Source organism: Haliotis rufescens, unplaced genomic scaffold, assembly GCF_023055435.1.
Source record: "Haliotis rufescens isolate VD_foot unplaced genomic scaffold, xgHalRufe1.0.p SCAF_6, whole genome shotgun sequence".
NCBI classification, from domain to species: domain Eukaryota; kingdom Metazoa; phylum Mollusca; class Gastropoda; order Lepetellida; family Haliotidae; genus Haliotis; species Haliotis rufescens.
The window spans coordinates 6,747,247-6,767,753 of record NW_025964334.1 but is presented as its reverse complement, the minus strand read 5'-3'; the positions used below and the strand labels follow the sequence as shown (position 1 = coordinate 6,767,753).

The window sequence follows — 20,507 nt, the reverse complement described above, 5'->3', positions numbered from 1 at the left end:
TTAAACTGGCACTCACTGACAGTTGCGGAAAGACAGTCCCCAGCTTAATACATGCGCCCAGTCACAGGACGGAATAGCAACAGGGAACCAGATTATCTGGCGCCTCGGTTTACAAGCTCCTCTTACTGATGGCAGCAGTAACTGGAGGCGAGTGAGTTATGCGGGACACGCTAATACAAACATGACTGAAATACCGGAAGCTGATATCAACTGGCGTTGTCCACATTACAATTACAAGGGTTGCTGTAGAGGATATTATATCGGCTGATCCACTGATACTGAGTCACACAGTCTTACCGACCAGACTGGGATGAGTTCACATCTCGTGTGAGTATGGCCTGATGCCGAAATGCCGGTTCAAACTTGTCATCATCCAAGATGAGAGTGGGTGAGTAATGTTTTACGCCGCTTTTAGCAATATTCCAGCAACCTCACGGCGGGGGACACCAGAAATGGGCTTCACACATTGTACCCACGTGGGGAATCGAACCCGTGTCTTCGGCGTGAAGAGCAAACGCTTTAACCACTAGGCTACCCGACCGCCCCAGATCAACACGTACCATGTCCAGGACCCACTTGCACAAAGCGATCTTAGCACTACAACTATTGTAAGCCTATGTTAAAGTATGGGAGTTACGATCATCTTAGCGCTAAGATCGCTTTGTGCAAGTGGGTCCAGGGTAGGTTCGGACAAAAATCGTATAGGTTAGTGGTCTGCCGAAGCCACCGCAATGCCATGGGTGTGGGTAGGGTTCGATATGTTTTGTTTTTTTGTTTTTTTTTTTTTGCTTTGCTGCTTTTTTTTCTTGCTTTTTTTGTTTGTTGTTGTTGTTTTGTTTTGTTTGTTTTGTTGTTGTTGTTGTTTTTGTTTTTTTGTTGGAGAGGGGGGGGGGGGGGGGGGGGGGGGGGGTGGGTAACGCCGCTCTCATATATATGGCAGCTGCTTGACGGTGATCTGTAGATATTCCATTTGAACCAGAAAAAACAGTGATTGATATCATGAGCGTCAATCCTGCATACTAGTTAATTTGTCTCGGCATCCAATTTATGAACCCATGAGTCATAGCAGTGGACACAGCTTGTACAAGTACACTAGACTGGGCTTTTCACATATACACATGAACATACGTACTCATTAGCTTAGGACTAGCAATAGTTTATTGATGTGTCATTCTTGCCAAGCAAAAAAAAAAAATATATATAAATTCCATAATTGAATTTTAGCATCCGCGAACCAGATAAACAATTCATGGCATCCAGCGTACTGCGACCCGTGATGAACACGCAGGCTCCGAAATTCATTAGGCCCTCACTCTCTGAAGGTCCATACTCCAATGAGTGAGTGAGTATGGTTTTACGCCGCTTTTAGCAATATTCCAGCAATATCACGGCGGTCATACTCCAATGAACTCACACAAAGTGAGTCAATTCTTAAATATTATTTTAATTTGAAGTTTACGCGACATTGAGTTTTTTGAGGAACTATTTTAGCTTATGAAACCAATGATCATGTATACGTATAAAAGGGCCAACCCGAGATGCAGATTATCGGATCCTGGCATGGCTATATGAGACAACTCTGTACAGCAAATTGCCAGTGCCCGAGACAATTGAGCCTCCATGCGCCTTTTAGGTAGGGGATTAAGCCGAATGGCCCCGAACTATAGCCTGCTGTTAATCAAAGTGAGAGCACACTCAGAGATCGTGGACTTGAACCGCGGTCTTATATCTAACATCTACCGATTTAAGACGAAGCACATTCGAGACAGGGTCACTAATGCATGTGGATGGCATCAGCAACAACCAAGGCTGGATGTATTTGTTTGTTTGTTGTTTAACGCCGCACTCAGCAACATTCCAACTATATGACGGCGGTCTGTAAGTAATCGAGTCTAGACCAGACAATCCAGTGATTGGCATCATGAGCATCGATCCATGCAATTGGGATATGATGACGTGCATTAACCAAGTCAGCGAGCCTGTCCACCCAATCCCGTTAGTCGCCTCTTCCGACAAGCATAGTCGCCTTTTACGGAAACATGTCATATATTCACTCCAGTCACACATTCACAGCATGAAAGGTGTTTTTCCGTTTTCCGGAAAACTTAGCATATCTTCAGTTTTCTTGATATTGTTTTTTTATGTGTTTCACACTTTATTGAACAAAATGAAGTACCAAATATTTTACATCCCCCCCGAAACCTTCCGAAATTGGTAGGTTCCTAGAAAACGAAAACCGAGCTTTTCACGCTGTGTAACTTCTCAGACTCCAGTCTGTCGGCAGTACAATTACTGAGTACTGAAAATATAGAGGTTTCCCCCGGAGGAACCACTGTGTGCTTTGTTCAAATTACAGACGGTTACGTATGTGGTAGATATTTGATATATGATCACATATATATTAAATGTATTTGTACAAGTTCAATCCGAAAAGCAAATTGATAACGCTTGTTCTACTAATCACTGGGAGTAGATAATTCAACATGATCATGCTATGTACAAGTAGATTCATTGATAATTGTCGATTGACTGCTTTCTTAATACATTTAATGTTTTGTTTGTTTGTTGTTTAACGCCGCACTCAGCAACGTTCCAGCCATATGACGGCGGTCTGTATATTTTATATATTATCATTATGAATATTCACATATTCACGTAGTCTGTTTCACATTTCAGGCTTGACTGGTCAAGTCCACCTAAATTAGTGGAAGAGGACAAACATGTCGCTCATATCAAGCCTTCACGAAGCCATCCAAAATGGCGAGCTGGATACTGTCATCCGATTGGTTGAAAGAGGCGCTGACATCAACGCCACCTACATCCGGGAAACGGCCTTCACCAAAGCGCTGGAATCTGAGCGGTTCAACATAGCAGTTCGTATCATGGGGTCTCGCACCTTCAACCCCAACGCTGGGAATAAATTTGAACGAACGCCACTGTTCTGTGCCGCAAAAGATGGCAAATATGAAATCGCCGTGGCCTTGCTTAACAAAGGAACGGACATAAACCTTGCTGATATTAGAGGAGTTACTCCCCTTGGTGCTACGGCATGGTATGACCGCCACCAGATGGCACAACTTCTGATCGACAGGGGAGCCGATATCAACCAACAAGACTCGAGTGGGGAAACGCCTCTATATCGTGCTTGTGCTAACGTGAGCGTCAAAGTTTCAAAAGTCCTTCTTGAAAATGGAGCTGATAAAAATCTGCAAACATATGAAGGCAACAGCCGCCCTCAGTTCACACCCTTAATGGCGGCAATTCCGTCTAAATACCAACTAGAAGTGAGAAGACGGAGGATGACGGAGATGATTGGTTTGTTGAAGATGATGCTGTCACACGGCTGTGACGTCAACATGGTGAACATACACATGATGACGGCATTGCACGTCGCCGTCGACCGCACCGAACTCTACGGCGCATGCTTGTTGGCAGAACACGGCTGTGACCTTGAAGTGAAGGACAAGGACGGGATGACACCACTTCATCTTGCAATCCAACCCTGCAGACCTCAGTACGAGATGGCCTTGTTCCTGCTTCTGTACGGCGCAGACGCCAACTCCAAGTTCAAGGACAAACAAAGTGGAAAGGTCATACTTCCGCTTACCATGGTCTTGAAAACCCGACCTGAAAATGAACTTGTGCAGAAACACAGGGCGAAGTTGTTGCACGCCTTGATCCCAGCTACGGATCTAAGCGGCAGGAATGTATTCGAAGTGATCGAGACGATGTTGGAGAACCTACCAGTTTTTCAGGAAGACTTTGATCAGCTTCAGGACTTTAACGTAAACCAGCCTTCCTCCTTACAAGGTCACTGCAGGCGCCGAATTAGGAGGTGTCTTGGGCAGCATGTTTTTGAAAAGATTGAGACGTTACCCGTCGGCTGGCAGGTGAAACAATATTTGGCGTTGGATTGTGATTACAGGCGTCAGCATCCCCATAAATCCTGTGATATTCATATCTGTGTTTTGGATAATAAAATAGATCGGTTGAAGATACTCCTTAGTGAGGGATGTGATGTGAATGCACCGCTAGCGGACAAAATCCCCTTGACCCTGGCTGCTCAGACCGGTAATGTGAACGCAGTGAATGTTCTGTTGGACCATGGCGCTGACCCCGCCATGTTGGATGGAGGAGGTCAAAGTGCACTTCATGCAGCTGCCATGAACGGTTCTGACAATGTCGTTAGAGTGTTATTAACGACGAAGTGTAATATAAATGCTCTCAACGCTGCTGGAAATACGGCCGTTCAAGAAGCCGCAAATATGGGCCATTTCGAAACTGTGATAATTCTTCTCTACTATGGTGCGAATTCTTCAATTGTTGGGCCGAGTGGAATTCCTTGCATCCATCTTGCTGCCGGAAGTGGACACCTAAAGGCTGTCGAAAGCATTCTCAAAATATCTGAGGACATACGACTTATTGACAAGTTCGGAAACACCCCTTTGCACATTGCTGCCTCGAAAGGCATCGTCTACCTCAAAAACAACGTCCGACTTCCGGCGCTTTATAAAGAGGAAGTCCTGGAGTTGATAGACGCTGTAAAGTTGCCGCTCACGTCAGGGTTCCCGCAGTATACCCGGGTTGATGGCGTCCACCATTTTGAAGTTGTCGAGATGTTGCTAAAGGGTGGTGTAAACCGACGTGCCTTAAACGCCGACAAGAAACTAGCCATGGATTTGGCGAACGAATACTTCAAAGATGCTGTTGAACTAATTGTAGCCGTCTAGGCAAGGCTAGTGCAGCACAGCTTGAATGTGCCTTCGGTACCTTTTAGAAAGATCTATTCTTGAATATAACTAATATTTTGCGTCAGATCAGCATTTGTTGGCTCCTAATTACTGAAATCATAGCCACAACATAAGCTGAATGAAGTTAAGTGTAATGTTTGTTTGATGTTTAATGCCGCACACAGCAATAATCCAGCTCCATGGCGGCCTGCACAGAATCCAATCTGGGCAAACCAGTCTGAACGACGTTTGTAGTCAAAGATGAGTGCGAACGTGTGCGTGCATGGGAACGTTGATGTGCAATGGGGAAGATGTAAAAGTAGAGTTTTGTATTTATTTGAAAATATTATTTTAAGCACACCATTAAAACTATACTAAATAGTAGCTCTTTGCTTATTAGCGACCGACCATCATTTGATATTTGATATTTTTTCATCCACAGCTACAAAAAATATATTATGATATTGAAATCTATGGGCCTGATTTTTAAAAACAAACAAACAAACAAAACATCTCGCAACTGTGTCATTTATATGGCAGGCACTCTTTTTTTTAACAGCCTGAAGCATAATTATTTTTTTCAAGAAATCCTGGGTATAATTTGTTTTCGATAAAGTCTTAAATGATAAGAGCAACAATCCGCGTCCCTGAGGTACTTTCAAACGCTCTCACCCCTTTCGCTTGAGTGAGTGAGTATGGTTTAACGCCGCTTTTAGCAATAGTCCAGCAATATCACACATTGTACCCATGTCGGGAGTCGAACCCGGGTCTTCGGCGTGACGAGCAGACGCTTTAACCACGAGGCTACCCGACCGCCCCCCATTTCGCTTGAAGACCCCGATCCAAAAAGTCGCCTAGTACGATAAGCATTGCTGGACCACTTCGACCCCGGAATCCACCCGGGGTGGATCTTCCATGTACATTAACATTATTACACATGAATCGGAAATTTGAACGCTTCACAGGTAAATGGTACCGCCCCGTTAAACGGGGTAACATGGTATAGAGAGACCCAGCGGGATTGTGGGTCCTGGTATTTGTATTTTATTTCAGACAATGGTGACATGCCCGTCCTGCATCTGGGTTTGATTAAATTAATATTCCTATAGGATCATGTGATCAGCATTAGGTACACCACAGCTGCAAAATTTGTTTCAATTCAGAGGAAGTTTGTTTGTTTGCCGCACTCAGCAATATTCCAGCTATATAACGGCGGTCTGTAAATAATCGAGTCTAGACCAATCAAGTGATTGATATCATGAGCATCCATCCACGCAATTGGGATAAATGACATGCATCATCCAAGTCAGCGAGCCTGACCACCCGATCCAGTTGGTCGCCTCTTACGACAAGCATAGTCGCCTTTTACGGCAAGCATGGGTTGCTGAAGACCTATTCTATCCAAGATCTTCACAGGTCTCAGAGGAAGTAAAACCGGATATGCAAGATGCATTTCGCCATCAATCCAAACCTAGACCAACCATTACACAATTAGTAAATAAATAAAAACAGCAGCATCCCTAGAACATCCTATATTACACCCCATTATCATCAGGCTTTACATTGTTTTTTCGCTTGGTTTTATGGATCCAACGACCTTGAACACCGAAACTTCAGAAAAAATATTAGCATATCAAATCAGAATGACAAGTCATTTCCATGCCACCGACCAAGATCGCTTTGAAAATAAAAATAATACAAGGGATTTTTATAAATAAAATATCTTTTACAACAAAAATTGTCATAAATTCATATTTAGCACCTTACAGATCCAAATCAAAACTTTCAGATGATTCTAAAATTCTGTTCAATGCATTTTTTCAGCCTATCGACCAAATCAAAATCCGTAAAAAAAAAAAATCAAAAAAAATCTGGCTTAACTAGATGACTAGTAAATCAAACAGTGTGAATACTGTTCAACACTGCAGTGAGCACCACTGCAACTCCACCATGGTAGCATGGAAATGTTTAAGTCCGGACCAGGCAAACCTAAGAGTGAAAGTATGAGGTGAAATCATCTCCTTTAATCCTTCTCTTAAAGCTCACCTCAAAACATACCATGGAATGTCCACAGGATTAACTCACAAAGAACACAGATAAAATAAGACAATGTTTATTTGTTTACGATATTAACAATCATGTCCAGTGCTCTCTACCACTGCAGTGAGCACAGACCTATTGAAAAAATATGTTAACAAATTATTTGGTCAAATTAACAACGAACAAAACCCACTGAATTTTATATGAACTTCATGAGTCGATGTTCATCAAAGATGAAACTAAACATATACATGAAATGACGGTGACCCTAACCTGAAGTTCCTGTAATATTAAACACACACATATTTCACCTATAATGATTACATCTGGAGAGTGGTCCAGCTTGGATCTTGGCCGATGGAATGGAGAGAAAAAATAAGCACGAGAAGTCATCCGTATTATTTTCTGAGTATCTTATATCGATGCTCAGCCTCAAGTCAGTTGGAACTACACAACAACAACAAAAAACAAAAAAAACAAAAAAACCCTGCCTTTTGTTGAAAATGGAACTGATAATTTGACAGTTGGTTTAGATATGTCAAAATGGTTCACAATTTCTATCTTGCCACATTCTAAGCGCAGTGATTGCTTGTAACAGTGTTCAGTGTTGATTAAGACGGAGAGCGCGAACGAAGCAAATCAAGAAGCAGAGTTACCTCCCTTATTCTAATATTATACTTTTTTCTTCTTAGAAACAGGAAATTTGTTACGTATCATCCAGTGAGGGAACATATATGATTAGCAGGCAAATGAGTGGATATAATAAAAATAATTTAGTCTTGAGTGGGATGGTGATACAGGGCTTGTAGAAGATGAGAAACACTCAACACAATACAGACATCCTTATGAAGAATGAATGAAAAGTACCAACATGTCTGAACAACTGGTCACAGGAACCACATTCGTATTCCTTTAAGATTCTTGATCCCCAAATTTCCCATCAAAATGATTATAAATGACTTGCCATCTCTGTTTGTGGACTTCTCCGGAGAAAGGGCCCTAATCCACAAAAAGATCCTAACTCTCTCATGATCGTAACTCCCACAGCTGAACAACCACCAACACTTTTACCAATTCATAGAACAGGGCCCAGGGTCAAAAGGTCAAACAGTCAGAAGTTTATGTTAAAGTGAGTGAGTAGGGTTTTATGTCGCTTTTAGCAATATTCCAGTAATATAACGGCGGGGGTCACCAGAAATGGGCTTCACACATTGTACCCATGTCGGGACTCAAACCCGGCTCTTTGACGTGAAGAGCGAACGATTTAACCAATAGGCTACCTGACCGCCCTTTTGTTAAAGTTTATGTTAAAGATTTCACTTTGGACAAATAATCTGTAATTCCTCATAGCTCTGCAGTTAATCTACAGATATTCCTTTACATTTTTCACAAGGGGTGCTAACTCTGCTGACCAGGCCATAGGTCAGCTGACCAGGTCATGTGATGTTGACACAGTGAGTTGAGTGAGTACTTTTTTACACCGCTTTTAGCAATATCACGGCGGGGACACCAAAAAATGGGCTTCACACATTGTACCCATGTGGGGAATCGAACCTGGGTTTTCGGCGTGATGAGCGAACATTTTAACCACTAGGCTACCCCACTGCCCCAATGTTGACACAGAGACACTGACAGGTATATTATTATCAGTGGTCCTCACAAATCTCACAGCATTTTATGCTAATGCACTAATTTCATCTCAACATTTTCAAACACCGAGTTAATGACAATCTAATTTTCACATAACCACAAAAATGTAAATTCCATAAAATGATTTGAATTTCATAGACACTTAGTGGTAATCACAGACAGGTATAAAATTGTTTACAAAATGTATCAATGTAGATTCTTGATTTATTCAGAGATGGACAAATGCTACATAATCAAGGTAACAATGAATGAAAGGTCAAAGGGTCAAGGACAAAGGTTACACCTCGGCTGGTTCTGTTGGTGTGGCGGACGATTCGTCGCCTCCGTTTTCCATCCCTGGACCTGGCTCCACTTCGGTCTCTGGTGCTTCATTCTCCGACTCTTCCACCTTCAAAAGAAAATGACACTGTTGGGTTTGACACATTTTTAACAGTACATCAAACATCCCAGGACGTGTCAGACTGATGTGGAAGGAAAGCTTGACGTGATGCAGGTCACAGATCACGGTCAAGAATTCTGGCATGCCAAGGGACACAACTCTGCACTGCATATTGCAGTGCCTTGGTAGATACAGCCAGGTCTTAGACGTTTATCACGATGGTAAAATTGAAACCTATGAGTATAGCTGTGGCGCTTGCAAACCAAGAATACAGATCAGGTCGAATCTTGGATTTAAGCCCACAATCAAATGACTTTGGCACATTTGTTGCTTCAGCAATATTCAAGCTATATGACGGCGGTTGGTAAATGATCTAGTCTGGATGAGACAATCCAGTGATCGATGTCATGAGCATCGATCCACGCAATTGGGATATGTTGACATGCATCAACCAAGTCAGCGAGTCTGACCATCCGATCCTGTTAGTTGCTTCTTACGACAAGCATAGTTGCCTTTTACGGCAAGCATGGTCAGGCGCCTGAGTACTGGTTCTACGGAAAAGCTTCAACACATCAAAGTGTATGACTGTCATACAGGAAGATTTAAATCCCAGTCCTACTTAACACACAGGGTATGTGGTGTCGTGTATGATTTGGCAACAACTTGTTTAGAGGATAACTCTTATTATCCCAAAGTAAAAAAATCTGAAACATTCAGAATGTTGAAAAAATGTTTTTTTAAAACACAATCTATTTTGGTTTAACTAACAGATTTATCTAAAGAAATTAACCTCAAATCAACACAGACAAGATGCCATATATCATTTTTGTACCTCTTGGCAGAAAAAAATGTATGGCTTCTACTCTTGCCAAGAAAATATAACGCCAAAAATTTGTGCAAAATTGCGTGCCAAAATTGTATGTCAATACATCATGTACATTATGCTTCTATATCGTACCCTGCAGAGTCAGTGTGGCTATTGTTCAATGTGTCACATGTCTTCTGTTCCGTTTGCATTTGACGCATCTTTGTCTGGCATTTTCTCGCCAAAGGCTTCCATTTCCTGTTCGAGGGGCATCATTCCCCGAGCCATATCATTCGTCCATTCATCCACTACCAGATCGTCATTATTTATTACCTATAAGCAAACAGGAAGAGACTTAAAAACTTGCTTTGGCACAATTAACCAATTTTGGAATTATCAAATTTTGTCAATAGTTTTCTTGGCAAGAGAGCTTAAGATGTGAAATGCCAAGTCTTAAATTTAGAAGCATCTTGGGTCTTTCCTTTGCAAAAAGATAAATTAATGTGAGAGAATTGACTTTGCGAAAACTAAAACTGTTTTTGTTTTTTTATGAGATACGTTATGAGATACGTTATGAATTTTACCTTGTACTGCACCAGGGTTTATATGAAAAAAAGGCAAACAGAACCAAAATAACACAGACACTGATTATTTCAAGACAATGACGTACATGCATCTGTTGACTGACCATAGGGCCAGGCTAATGTAGTTTCTTGTTTTACAAAGTTCCTCAGCCATTACCATGATTACCCCAGGAGGCAAACACAAACAACAACAAAATCTTCTCGGGTTTGATTTGAGATTGATTTCCTAATTTTCAAAATTTTAAAAATATATTATAAATATAGATATGTTGAATTAATTATTATATTATTTTGTACAATTAAGGGCAGTCATACAAAAGTAAATAAATAATAATAAATGGTCAGGATCAGACGTAGTACTCAAAGTATAAGTCAGAAATGTCACGCTGAGTGGCCTCATGATTGTATCAAGGTGAGGTGAGGTGAGGTGAGGTAAGGTTAACCGTCCAAGATAACTGCACTTATATAGCGATGTGCATGCAAATGTGTGTGTCTGGCTGCTTGTACTGAGGCCAATTTTATAGTGCTAGCTCACTGAGATACCATGCCGCAGTTTAACATGAATACCCCACTCAGACACAGTATACTCACTCGGAGCCGACCAGTCCTTGTTTTAGCCCCTTAATGCTGAGAGCCAGACAGGGTAACAACAAGTACCATCTTTTAATATCTTTTGGTATGCCGCAGACGGGGATAGAACACTGGACCATCCACTCTCTGGGCAGAAACTCTACCGACTAGACCATGGAGGCGGTCCAACATACTTGTAATAATTCCATTACTACAGTACACTTCCAGGGAAGTGCCAATTACAATCAGCAGACAATCAACACTCACACGTAACGTGGGGTATCGACATTGCCACATCATTGCAATCTTTGCGTACCTGGCTAACATCAGTTATCAGGTCAATCATGTTCAATCAGAGTTATTTCAGTCGTCTAAGGCGTCGCGATTCGCTGTGCAGAGTTGCATCCCTTGGACACGCCAGAAACCAAAAATTGTGGGTTCGAATCCCGGTTCGCCCCGATTATGTTTCTACTTCTAGGTTTGTCAGCACCATACCCATGCTCATGGGTTTCACTGAAGTGGTAAACGTTCGAGACCTGCATCACTTCGGGCTTTCCTCCCACATTAAGCTGACACGCCGTGATATCACTGGAATACTGTTAAAAGGCGTTAAATCCAACTCACTAACTCACATTGGACCATGAGTATTATGAATAGCCAGGACACCCAAAATGGTGTACAAGTGAATAACAAACTAACGTAATAAATCCCATGTTTAAGTGCATGTGGCAACAAGCTCAGACCCGTGAAGATCCGGGGTAGAATAGGTCTTCAGCAACCCACGCTTGCCGTAAAAGGTGACTATGCTTGCCTTAAGAGGCAACTAAAGGTATCGGGTGGTCAGGCTCGCTGACTTGCTCGATGCATGTCATCATATCCCAATTGCGTGGATCGATGCTCATGTTATCAATCACTGGATTGTTGGGTCCAGACTCGATTCCTTAGAGACCGCCATCATACAGCTGGAATATTGCTGAGTGCGGCATTAAACAACAAACAAACAAGCTCCAACCATCTTTGCAACATATATATTTATCAAGTATAATTAGCATTCAATTCCATGTTTTTTATTCATTTCCATCACATAATGAAAATACTGATTGGCATAAATGCATCGAATGGCTAGTAAAATCAGAGTTATGTAATCAATTTGCAAGAAATCAGTTTATAACTAAACCCATTGCATCAATGTTATTCATGACATCAGTGTTTAAAAAAAGTTTGGGTAACAGTAATAAGTATCAACATCCAAAGTTGTGAAACTAACTACAACCTGTTTTCAATACATAACCACATATCACACACTGCTTACCTTTGGAACGTTCTTCGCATCTCGCTCTGCAAACTTTGTAAACATTCCTGCATAGATCTTCTTCTGCTTATCGTTGAACTGTTTTATTTTCTGGTTGCACTGAGCTATTTGATTCCTGGCTGCCTTATTATCGGGTTCCACCTTCAACACTTCCTCGTAGTTGCCTCGAGCCTTTTCGTACTCGCTAGTCTGGAATCGTGCCTAGCGCAGAAAAACATATTCTCATAAGGCTGACTTCTTAAAAAAGTTAGTTCACAGCCTGTTCAGATCCGGCTGACCCTCAAATGATGAGGGGAGATGAAATTGGGTTTAACGTCGTGTCCAAGATTATTGCACTTATATAGTGACGTGCATGTACGTGTGTGTGTTTGTGTGGCTGCTTGTACTAGTCCGGACTGATGCCGATTTAAAGTGCTAGCCTACTGAGATACCATGCCGCAGTTTAACATGAATACCCCACTCAGACACAGTATACCGACTCCGAGCCGACCAGTCCTTGTTTTAGCCCCTTAATGCTGAGCGCCAGACAGGGTAACAACAAGTACCATCTTTTAACGTCTTTTGGTATGACGCGGCCGGGGATCGAACCCCGGACCTTCCGCTCTACCACTAGACCACGGAGGCGGTCTAAAATGATGAAATGTGATGAGGTAGTGCTTCCAGCCATGTATCCTTGTGAATAGGACATGTGTCAGGGCAATGCCCACAGCGTGGGAAATAATATAACACCCAACAAGGTAGTCGGGCAGGTCACCCGAGATTGCCTGCCCATCTTCAAAATTACTCAGACATTATAAATATTGAACAATCGCAAAAAACTAAGAGACAAATCAAGTCTTCATTCAGTTGTAATAATACAAACAATTACCTGAAAGTCTACAAGGAATTATAATAAAACTGAATATGTAAGTAGACTTAAAATTATCTGCGAGACAGTCGGGATTAGTCCTGAGTCAATGGATTACATTGGGAGTATCCATGCACTGCCTTAGCCATAAATCTCATACTGACTGTCATATAGCACTAAGAGCATCGTAACTCCCATACTGACTGTCATATAGCACTAAGAGGATGGTAACTCCCATACTGACTGTCATATAGCACTGAGAGGATTGTAAATCTCATACTTTATAATAAACTTATCACTATCACTGCGCTAAGATAATCGAATCTCTCATATATAACCATATACTTATAACTGTCAACTAAAATTTTGAGATGTATAGATGACACCCCAACAAGATAATAAAGACAATTACAGGTACCAGGACATCTTTGTAACACTATAGAGACTGTATTATAATATTTCACCTGTCCCCTCCTGAATAAAGCCTTGGCACTATTTTTATCAAACTCGAGAGCCTTATCACACTGCTCCACGGCCTTGAGACTGTCCCCGGTCTTGAGGTGGCACATGGCGGAGTTGAGGTGCGCCGCCAACATCAACGCATCTCGCTTCTTCTGATCCTCCTCTTCCAGGCTCGTCTCAAACTCCAGGTACGACACAATCTTCTGGTAGTGCTGTATCGCCTTCTTATAATTCTCAGCCTGAAATTACAAAGCCAGAGACATGGAGTGAGTAATAGTCCTCATTGTCACACAGGTGACACCAGAAATGGGCTCCACACAGTGTACCCAGCAGGGAAAGCGCAGACACAGCTTTCTTAAATAGAGTGAGTGAGTATGGTTTTACGCCGATTTTAGCAATATTCCAGCAATATCCCAGCGGGGGACACCAGAAATGGGCTTCACACATTGTACCCATGTCAGGAATCAAAACCAGGTCTTCGGCGTTACGAGCTAATGCTTTAACCACTAGGCTACCAGACCGCCCCTTCTTAAATAGGAATAGAAAAGATGATGTGATGAGTGTACACCTTACCCGCATGGCTACCCAACTGCCCTCAATTGCAACAGAGACACACGGAGTGAGGTGGTTTTTACTCCACCTTGAGCAATACTCCAGCCTCGTCACACATGGGGACACCAGGACTTGGTTCCATTTGGGAAATCAAAATTGTAAGATATACTTGAACACTGACGGCAATGTTTGCCAGTTTCAAATTATTTTAAAGGAACGTTCTGCCTGGTTCTTGTGAGCATCATCACAATGTTATGGAGATCACATGGATTATGGATGAGCCCCCCCCCGTATTGTGACCCCCCCCCCTCTCTCCAGGTATGATGACCCTCTCTCCTGTGTAGGTATGACTAAACACACACACCCCCCCACCCCCTACTCCAGGTGAGATGACCCCCTCTCCTAGTATGAAGAACCCTTGCTACTCAGTCCTATATGGCACCCTCATGCAGTAAGGCCAAACACTCACAACATCTCAATACCTACAGATTTAACTGGCAAACCGTGCCTAATTCCATGTTTGCAACTTTGGTACCTTAAAAAACGTTGTTCCTTTAGATTTGGCGATCTCCGACTGTTCCAGCTTCTCCTTTGTGTCCATCTCCCAGCCTTCCTTCACCTGGAACAGAGCGACAACTGGTCAACAACACAAACCTACCAATATCTGCTGAGCTTACCAAATACAAGCTCCACACAGCAACAGGCCATTCACAGAGCTCTCTATACTATAGCGGCAACCAGTCAAAGCTCCCCACTGTGATAGGTGGCTACAACCATATGTGGAGTTAGACTCGCAACCAACTGACTGTTATGTTTACCAACAAGTGATGACAGCCGCGATGCCTGCCGCGATCCTGAATACTCTTACCCCAGCGAAATTGTTTTCTTTGTTTGTCAATTTGAATTTATATTTCATTTCAACTATCATGTTTTGTTTGTTTGTTGTTTAAAGCCGCACTCAGCAATATTCCAGCTGTAAATAATCAAGCCTGAACCAGACAATCCGACCAGCTGATTTTCCGTTAGTCTGTAATCTCAAACCAATCTGATTAAACAAACAAAAAGGTAAATTTATCTGGGAAATCTGGTCAGTCGTAAACCTTTTCAAAATTCACTGATGGTATTCCCAAAGACATGAACAAAAGTATAAACCTAACTATATTTGGGGTTAGAGGGCAAATTTCAAGATTCTTGTAATGGCTGCGCCCACACTGACGGCAGCGATGTTACCGAGAGTGTAACGAAGGTGTCGAGTGCTGGGAAGGAGCTTGTACCAAATGTTGCAAGGGTAGGTAACTCTAAGTACTCATATTTCCATGGTATCAATATGTGGTTTTGTAGGACATGGAAACATTTGAACGGGACAAACCAATTTTCTAAAAACCTAATGATGGCGGAAATTTTGCGTTATGAAACAGTTTGGCTTCGTATTGTTCTCACACTGACCAGGGTTATCTAGGATTCAAAACTATGTGACATGTATACTGGGACAAAATGTTGTTTTTTAATTTCTAATATCTGAGGTATCTTTACGTTGTATTGAAAGCAATAATAATTCCTCTTTATTGCTCCTGATAGCAGTGAAACACAAGTCACCTAAGAACTACACATCTCAAATCCTACCTTTTCAAAGGACTTCATCTCAACTTCATACTCCACGGCGGCTCCAGGGGGAATATTGAAGTCCGTATTCCCGGCAGCTCCATAGGCATATTTGGAGGAAACATCGAACCTCGCTCTCTCACCACTTTTTAAGTTTTTGGCAATTATCTCGAGGCCTTCTACAACGCCCTTGTCTGCCCCCTCTCCAACTTCGAACTCTACATCGCGATCTTCAAAAACTTTACCTTCGTATCGACCACTATAATGAACTGCAAGAAATCCACACACAAACTTATAAGTTGCTTGCTTAATGCTTTCAATTATCAATTAGGTTGTTGTGTTAACTTAGAAGTTAACATTGTTTGTTTGTAGGTTTGTTGTTTAATGCTGCACTCAGCAATATTCAAGCTATGTGACGGCAGTCTGTAAATAATCAAGTCTGGGCCAGACAATCCAGTGATTGATTTCATGAGCATCGATCCATGCAATTGGGATACGATGAATTGCATCAACCAAGTCAGCGAGCCTGACCACCCGATCCCGTTAGTTGCCTTTTACGACAAGCATAGTGACCTCTTACAACAAGCATGGGTTGCTGAAGACCTATTCTCGGCCGGATCTTCACAGGACAGTTGTAAACAACGATTATTGCTTGAGTAAATAGCAGTCAGCAATCGTCAAGGTAGCCTATAAATATACCAATCTGACAAAGGCAAACCAATGATGGGTATCATCAGTGAGTCAGTTTAATGTTGGAGGAAAGCCTGAAGTGATGCAGGGTTTAGATGTTTACCACTTTTATGAAACCCAAGAGAACAGATATATTGTGCTGATAAACCAAGAATGAGTGAGTGAGTATGATTTTTTTGCCTCTTAAAGCAATATTCCACAAATATCATGGCGTGGGACACCACAAATGGGCTTCACACATTGTACCCTTGATAAACCAAGAAACATCAGGGTGAATCTAGGATGAGGACCTACAATCATAGGTTCCTGGCATTCCTAAGGGAAGCAACTCTGGACAGTAAATTGGGGCACCTTAGATGACTGGGCAACTCATGCCCACATGTACTATGAGTGAATGAGTGAGTGAGTGAGGTTTTACGCCGCTTTTAGCAATATTCCTGCAAATATCACGGCGGGGGGCATTAGAAATGGGCTTCATACATTGTACTCATGTGGGAAACGAACCCAGGTTTTGGGCGTGACAAGTGAACGCTTTAATCAAAAGGCTACACCACTGCCACCCAAGTACTATGAGGAATGATTTGATGTCATCACTGTACGAATACACATAATCCAGTTAATCTAAAAATTCTGATCAAGTTTCCACTTACTATTTACCATAGCACCATCATTTGGAGTGTTGAACCCCTCGCCTTTCTTTATTTCATGCTTAATGATGCCACCATCTTTACTTTCCGTTATATCATCACCTGCAAACGTAACATAAATAATCATTTTTCTAAAGAAGCATCTTGATTAATATCTTCAAAAGCCATCGAATAATATCGACAGGAAAGCTGGTATCGAACCATTTATAGTTTTTTTATGATCCTTTGGGGAGACTTTTTTTAATTGGTGGACAGATTTTGTGCACAATTGCAATACAAAAGGGAAAATCGTTGAATTTTGTTTTTTATTTGTCGAATGCAAACTTACGTTTTCATCACACAAAAATAGTCTGGATGTCATTTACGCATTGTACATTGCAATATCTTTAACTTTTATCGTTTCAAATTTACGAATACCTATACAAACTTATGAATATCAATACTAAATAATTCACTTCACAGAAGCATCTACATTTATGAAGAACACCATGGTTAAGATTCAAATTGGCAGAAAAGTCATGGATCAGCCTTGAACATATTATATATATATTCGACAAGCCTTTGGTAACTAACACTGTGCACAAGGCAATATATTCACATAACCTTTTGAAGAACTAAAAAAGAAATCTGAAATCACTTTTTATATGCCTATTGATCTTGAATTTTCACTAAAAAATCTGAAAACAAGACGTAAAATCTGGCCTGCTATTTTTGCAAACCTCCCTTTCGTCATGTTGATGTATTTACCTTTCCAGTCAAATAATTCTACTTCAAATACAAGTGTAGCATTAGGGGGGATCTTGGGCGGGGCACCTGCCTCGCCATAGGCATACTCCGGTTTACACCACAGCTTGGCCAGCTCCCCACGCTTCATCGTTGCCACGCCCTGATCCCATGCCTTGATCACCTTACCTGAAATAGGACAGTAATTCAATCAAAATTCAAACAAAGAAAATGACGGACATGCTGATACCCGGTAATCATCCAAAATGGCTGTGGTTGGTTTGTTGTTTAACACCGCACTCAGCAATATTCCAACTATATGACGGCAATCTGTAGATAATCGAGTCTGGACCAGACAATACAGTGATTGATATCATGAGCATCGATCCACGCATTTGGGATCGATGACATGCATCAACCAAGTCAGCGAGTCTGACCACCGGATCCTGTTAGTCGCCTCTTACGACAAGCATAGTCACCTTTTATGGCAAGCATGGGTTGCAGAAGACCTATTCTACCCCGGAATCTTCCTGGGTCCAAAATGGCTATGGATACAGGTGACATTCTATGCCATAATGCCAAGTTTCAAACTTTAGAGTTGCAATTGTTAAAACGAACTACCTCAAGCTTTCGACCAATGGCTTCGGATTCAAATGTTATCATCAAGCAAGTGTGTGAAGAAGAGTCAAGTGTTGAAGCTCAACAACAGTTTTCAACTCAAAGACCAATTTACTTTGTTTCTGTAATGTCTAACTAAAGTCTTATAAAGAAAATTAAGTGAGTGTGTTAAAATTTAAAGTCGTATCGGCATTATTTCAGCCATATCGCAACTACAGAAATTTAAAACAAACTGGTGATGAATCATTACGATATCTTATTGAAAATAGTAGACATGGTAGAATTCATGATGGCCTCCATTAAAAACATACCAAAATAAATACAACTTGATGGTGTCTGTATCATGTGTGTATTGTATTCACAAGAACACAAATTAATTGGCGTCTTATCTTTGAAAAAAGGCTCAATTTGGAAATTGTCAGTCACTTAATTTGAGAGTCAAAGGCAAACTAAAATTCTTAAATTGTTTTCATTCTTAATTTCTTCTTGGTCACAATACAAATTGACCCACGCAATTGGAAAACGATGCCATGCATCAACCAAGTCAGCGAGCCTGACCACCTGATCCAGTTATTAGCCTCTTACGACAAGCATAGTCGCCTTTGACGGCAAGCATGGGTTGCTGAAGACCTATTCTACCCCGGATCTTCACAGGTCTCTACTATTTAGTGAAACCAACCACAATCAGTATGTATCATTACAAAGGAAGTTCTAAGCCCGTCAATATCCGAGTCTACAACAATCATGCATCATACACACTGTTTCTAGTCACTACTACAAGATGATTTTAAGTCAAATCTAGAATATCAGGTCGAAGGGAGATAATTATTCAAATAGTAGTAAAACATTTGATTATCTCCCCTGAATCCTTCTCAATTTTTCACAAAGACCGCTTCACAAAACAATTATTTTTAACACAATAAATGAAAATAATCATCTCGCATCGATAAAATTCCACCAACAGTGAAATAACTAAATAACACCGACATGAAGATTATAGATGGTCTGAGATAATGTCAGTTATCGCATAGTTTTAGTTTCGCTATTCCGGCCAGTTCGTTTGTGCTCGTTACCTACCTCTTCCCAGCTGAAATTCAAACTTCTCGCCCCTATCTCTGCTAGAATCAAACTGTTCCCCATTTGTAAGTGTCCCGACATAATGAACAAACACGGTGTCTCCAGGAGATGGACTTGTGTGGCCTTCGCCATCTCGTAAAATTTCTTTCAAAATTCCACCGTCCGATTCGAGAGAAATATCTACTGCACTTTCTGATGGTTTCTGTTCTTCTTGGGCCTTATCGGTTTCCATGTTCTCAAATGTGTTGTATCACGTCCTATTAAAAATTTCACACAAAAATGAAATGTTTGTCTTAACCCCCAAACGATCGACACTGAGGACGAGCTGATCTTGATTCTAGATGTTTCTGACCATGTGAGATTCGCGAATGTATTTTCACCCACTGCAGTTATCTCCCTTTATACCCTCAACAGGGGCAGCTTAGGGGTTTGGATTTACATAAACTACACAGGTTAAGAGCATGTACTGCATTTGTAGTCCTGTTTTTATTTCCGGGACTACACGGAATTATCTTTTTCTACGCCAAGTCAATTCTGATAAGATGTGTAATATGACCGCATTAAAAGACAAAGTATTGAACTGAGAATTTGAAATTATTTATTACATTTAATGATATATCAGTTTAATGATATATCAGCTGTGGTGGAGCACGGTTTTTTTAAGAAGATATTTTTTGGTGGTATATCTGGTTTCGTATGTTTTTTTATGTGAATTTATGTCAACCGCAATTTAACAACATGGTAGAGCGTGAGTGAATGATATTTTCTGAAATGTGAAACTTATGACGCAATTCATTGGCGGATACAGGGGGGGGGGGGGGGGGGGGGGGGGGCTCCCCTTTTTTATTTCGAAAAAAAATCTTAATTTCTGTAAAAATTTCCACCAAAGACAATAAATAGATCTTAATTCTGCACACACCCCCCTCCTTTTCAAAAAAGCTGTATCCGCCCATGCAATTCATATAACGTCATTGCTACTGTTTTCTATGATTGTTCGACTCCGACTCAGTGATGACGTGACAATATTATCCATATAGTCACGTGATGACGTGACAATATTGTCCATATAGTACAAACAGCCACACACGCGTGCATGTACGCCGCTACATAAGTAGATATTCTTGAACGCGAGGGTACCTCATTGCACCCCACCCCTTGTTTCGAAGGTTTGTGAGTGTATCTAGTTTTGTTTGTTTGTTTGTTGTTTGACGCCGCACTC

The 20,507-nt window shown here is 41.4% G+C and overlaps 2 protein-coding genes across 3 annotated transcripts; one reads left to right on the top strand and one right to left on the bottom strand.

Moving 5' to 3' along the window:
* The first annotated feature begins 256 nt into the window (after positions 1 to 256).
* Positions 257 to 5,094, top strand: LOC124148792 (poly [ADP-ribose] polymerase tankyrase-1-like). The gene is made up of 2 exons (XM_046520086.2): positions 257 to 388; positions 2,677 to 5,094. Exon 2 carries the CDS (start codon positions 2,721 to 2,723, stop codon positions 4,728 to 4,730), a length of 2,010 nt encoding a protein of 669 aa, XP_046376042.2. The 5' UTR covers positions 257 to 388; positions 2,677 to 2,720; the 3' UTR covers positions 4,731 to 5,094.
* Positions 5,095 to 6,827: 1,733 nt separating this feature from the next.
* On the bottom strand, positions 6,828 to 19,672 carry LOC124148793 (peptidyl-prolyl cis-trans isomerase FKBP4-like). Of its 2 annotated transcripts, XM_046520087.2 has the most exons (10): positions 19,289 to 19,672; positions 17,618 to 17,782; positions 16,874 to 16,972; positions 15,555 to 15,802; positions 14,467 to 14,550; positions 13,382 to 13,618; positions 12,071 to 12,271; positions 10,189 to 10,194; positions 9,758 to 9,937; positions 6,828 to 8,808 (listed from the first exon to the last, which is right to left on the bottom strand). In XM_046520087.2, exons 1-9 carry the CDS (start codon positions 19,518 to 19,520, stop codon positions 9,791 to 9,793), a joined length of 1,419 nt encoding a protein of 472 aa, XP_046376043.1. In that variant the 5' UTR covers positions 19,521 to 19,672; the 3' UTR covers positions 6,828 to 8,808; positions 9,758 to 9,790. The 2 variants fall into 2 exon arrangements, with proteins under 2 accessions (XP_046376043.1, XP_046376044.1); XM_046520088.2 differs by lacking the exons at positions 9,758 to 9,937; positions 10,189 to 10,194.
* Positions 19,673 to 20,507: the final 835 nt, after the last annotated feature.

Coding starts and splice junctions, on each gene's coding strand:
- LOC124148792 (XM_046520086.2), top strand. CDS start 2,721: ATGTCGCTCATATCAAGCCTTCACGAAGCCATCCAAAATGGCGAGCTG.
- LOC124148793 (XM_046520087.2), bottom strand. CDS start 19,520: ATGGAAACCGATAAGGCCCAAGAAGAACAGAAACCATCAGAAAGTGCA. Junction 17,783..19,288: donor TGAATTTCAGCTGGGAAGAG/GTAGGTAACGAG, acceptor GTCCTATTTCAG/GTAAGGTGATCAAGGCATGG. Junction 12,272..13,381: donor CTTTATTCAGGAGGGGACAG/GTGAAATATTAT, acceptor TTTCTGCGCTAG/GCACGATTCCAGACTAGCGA.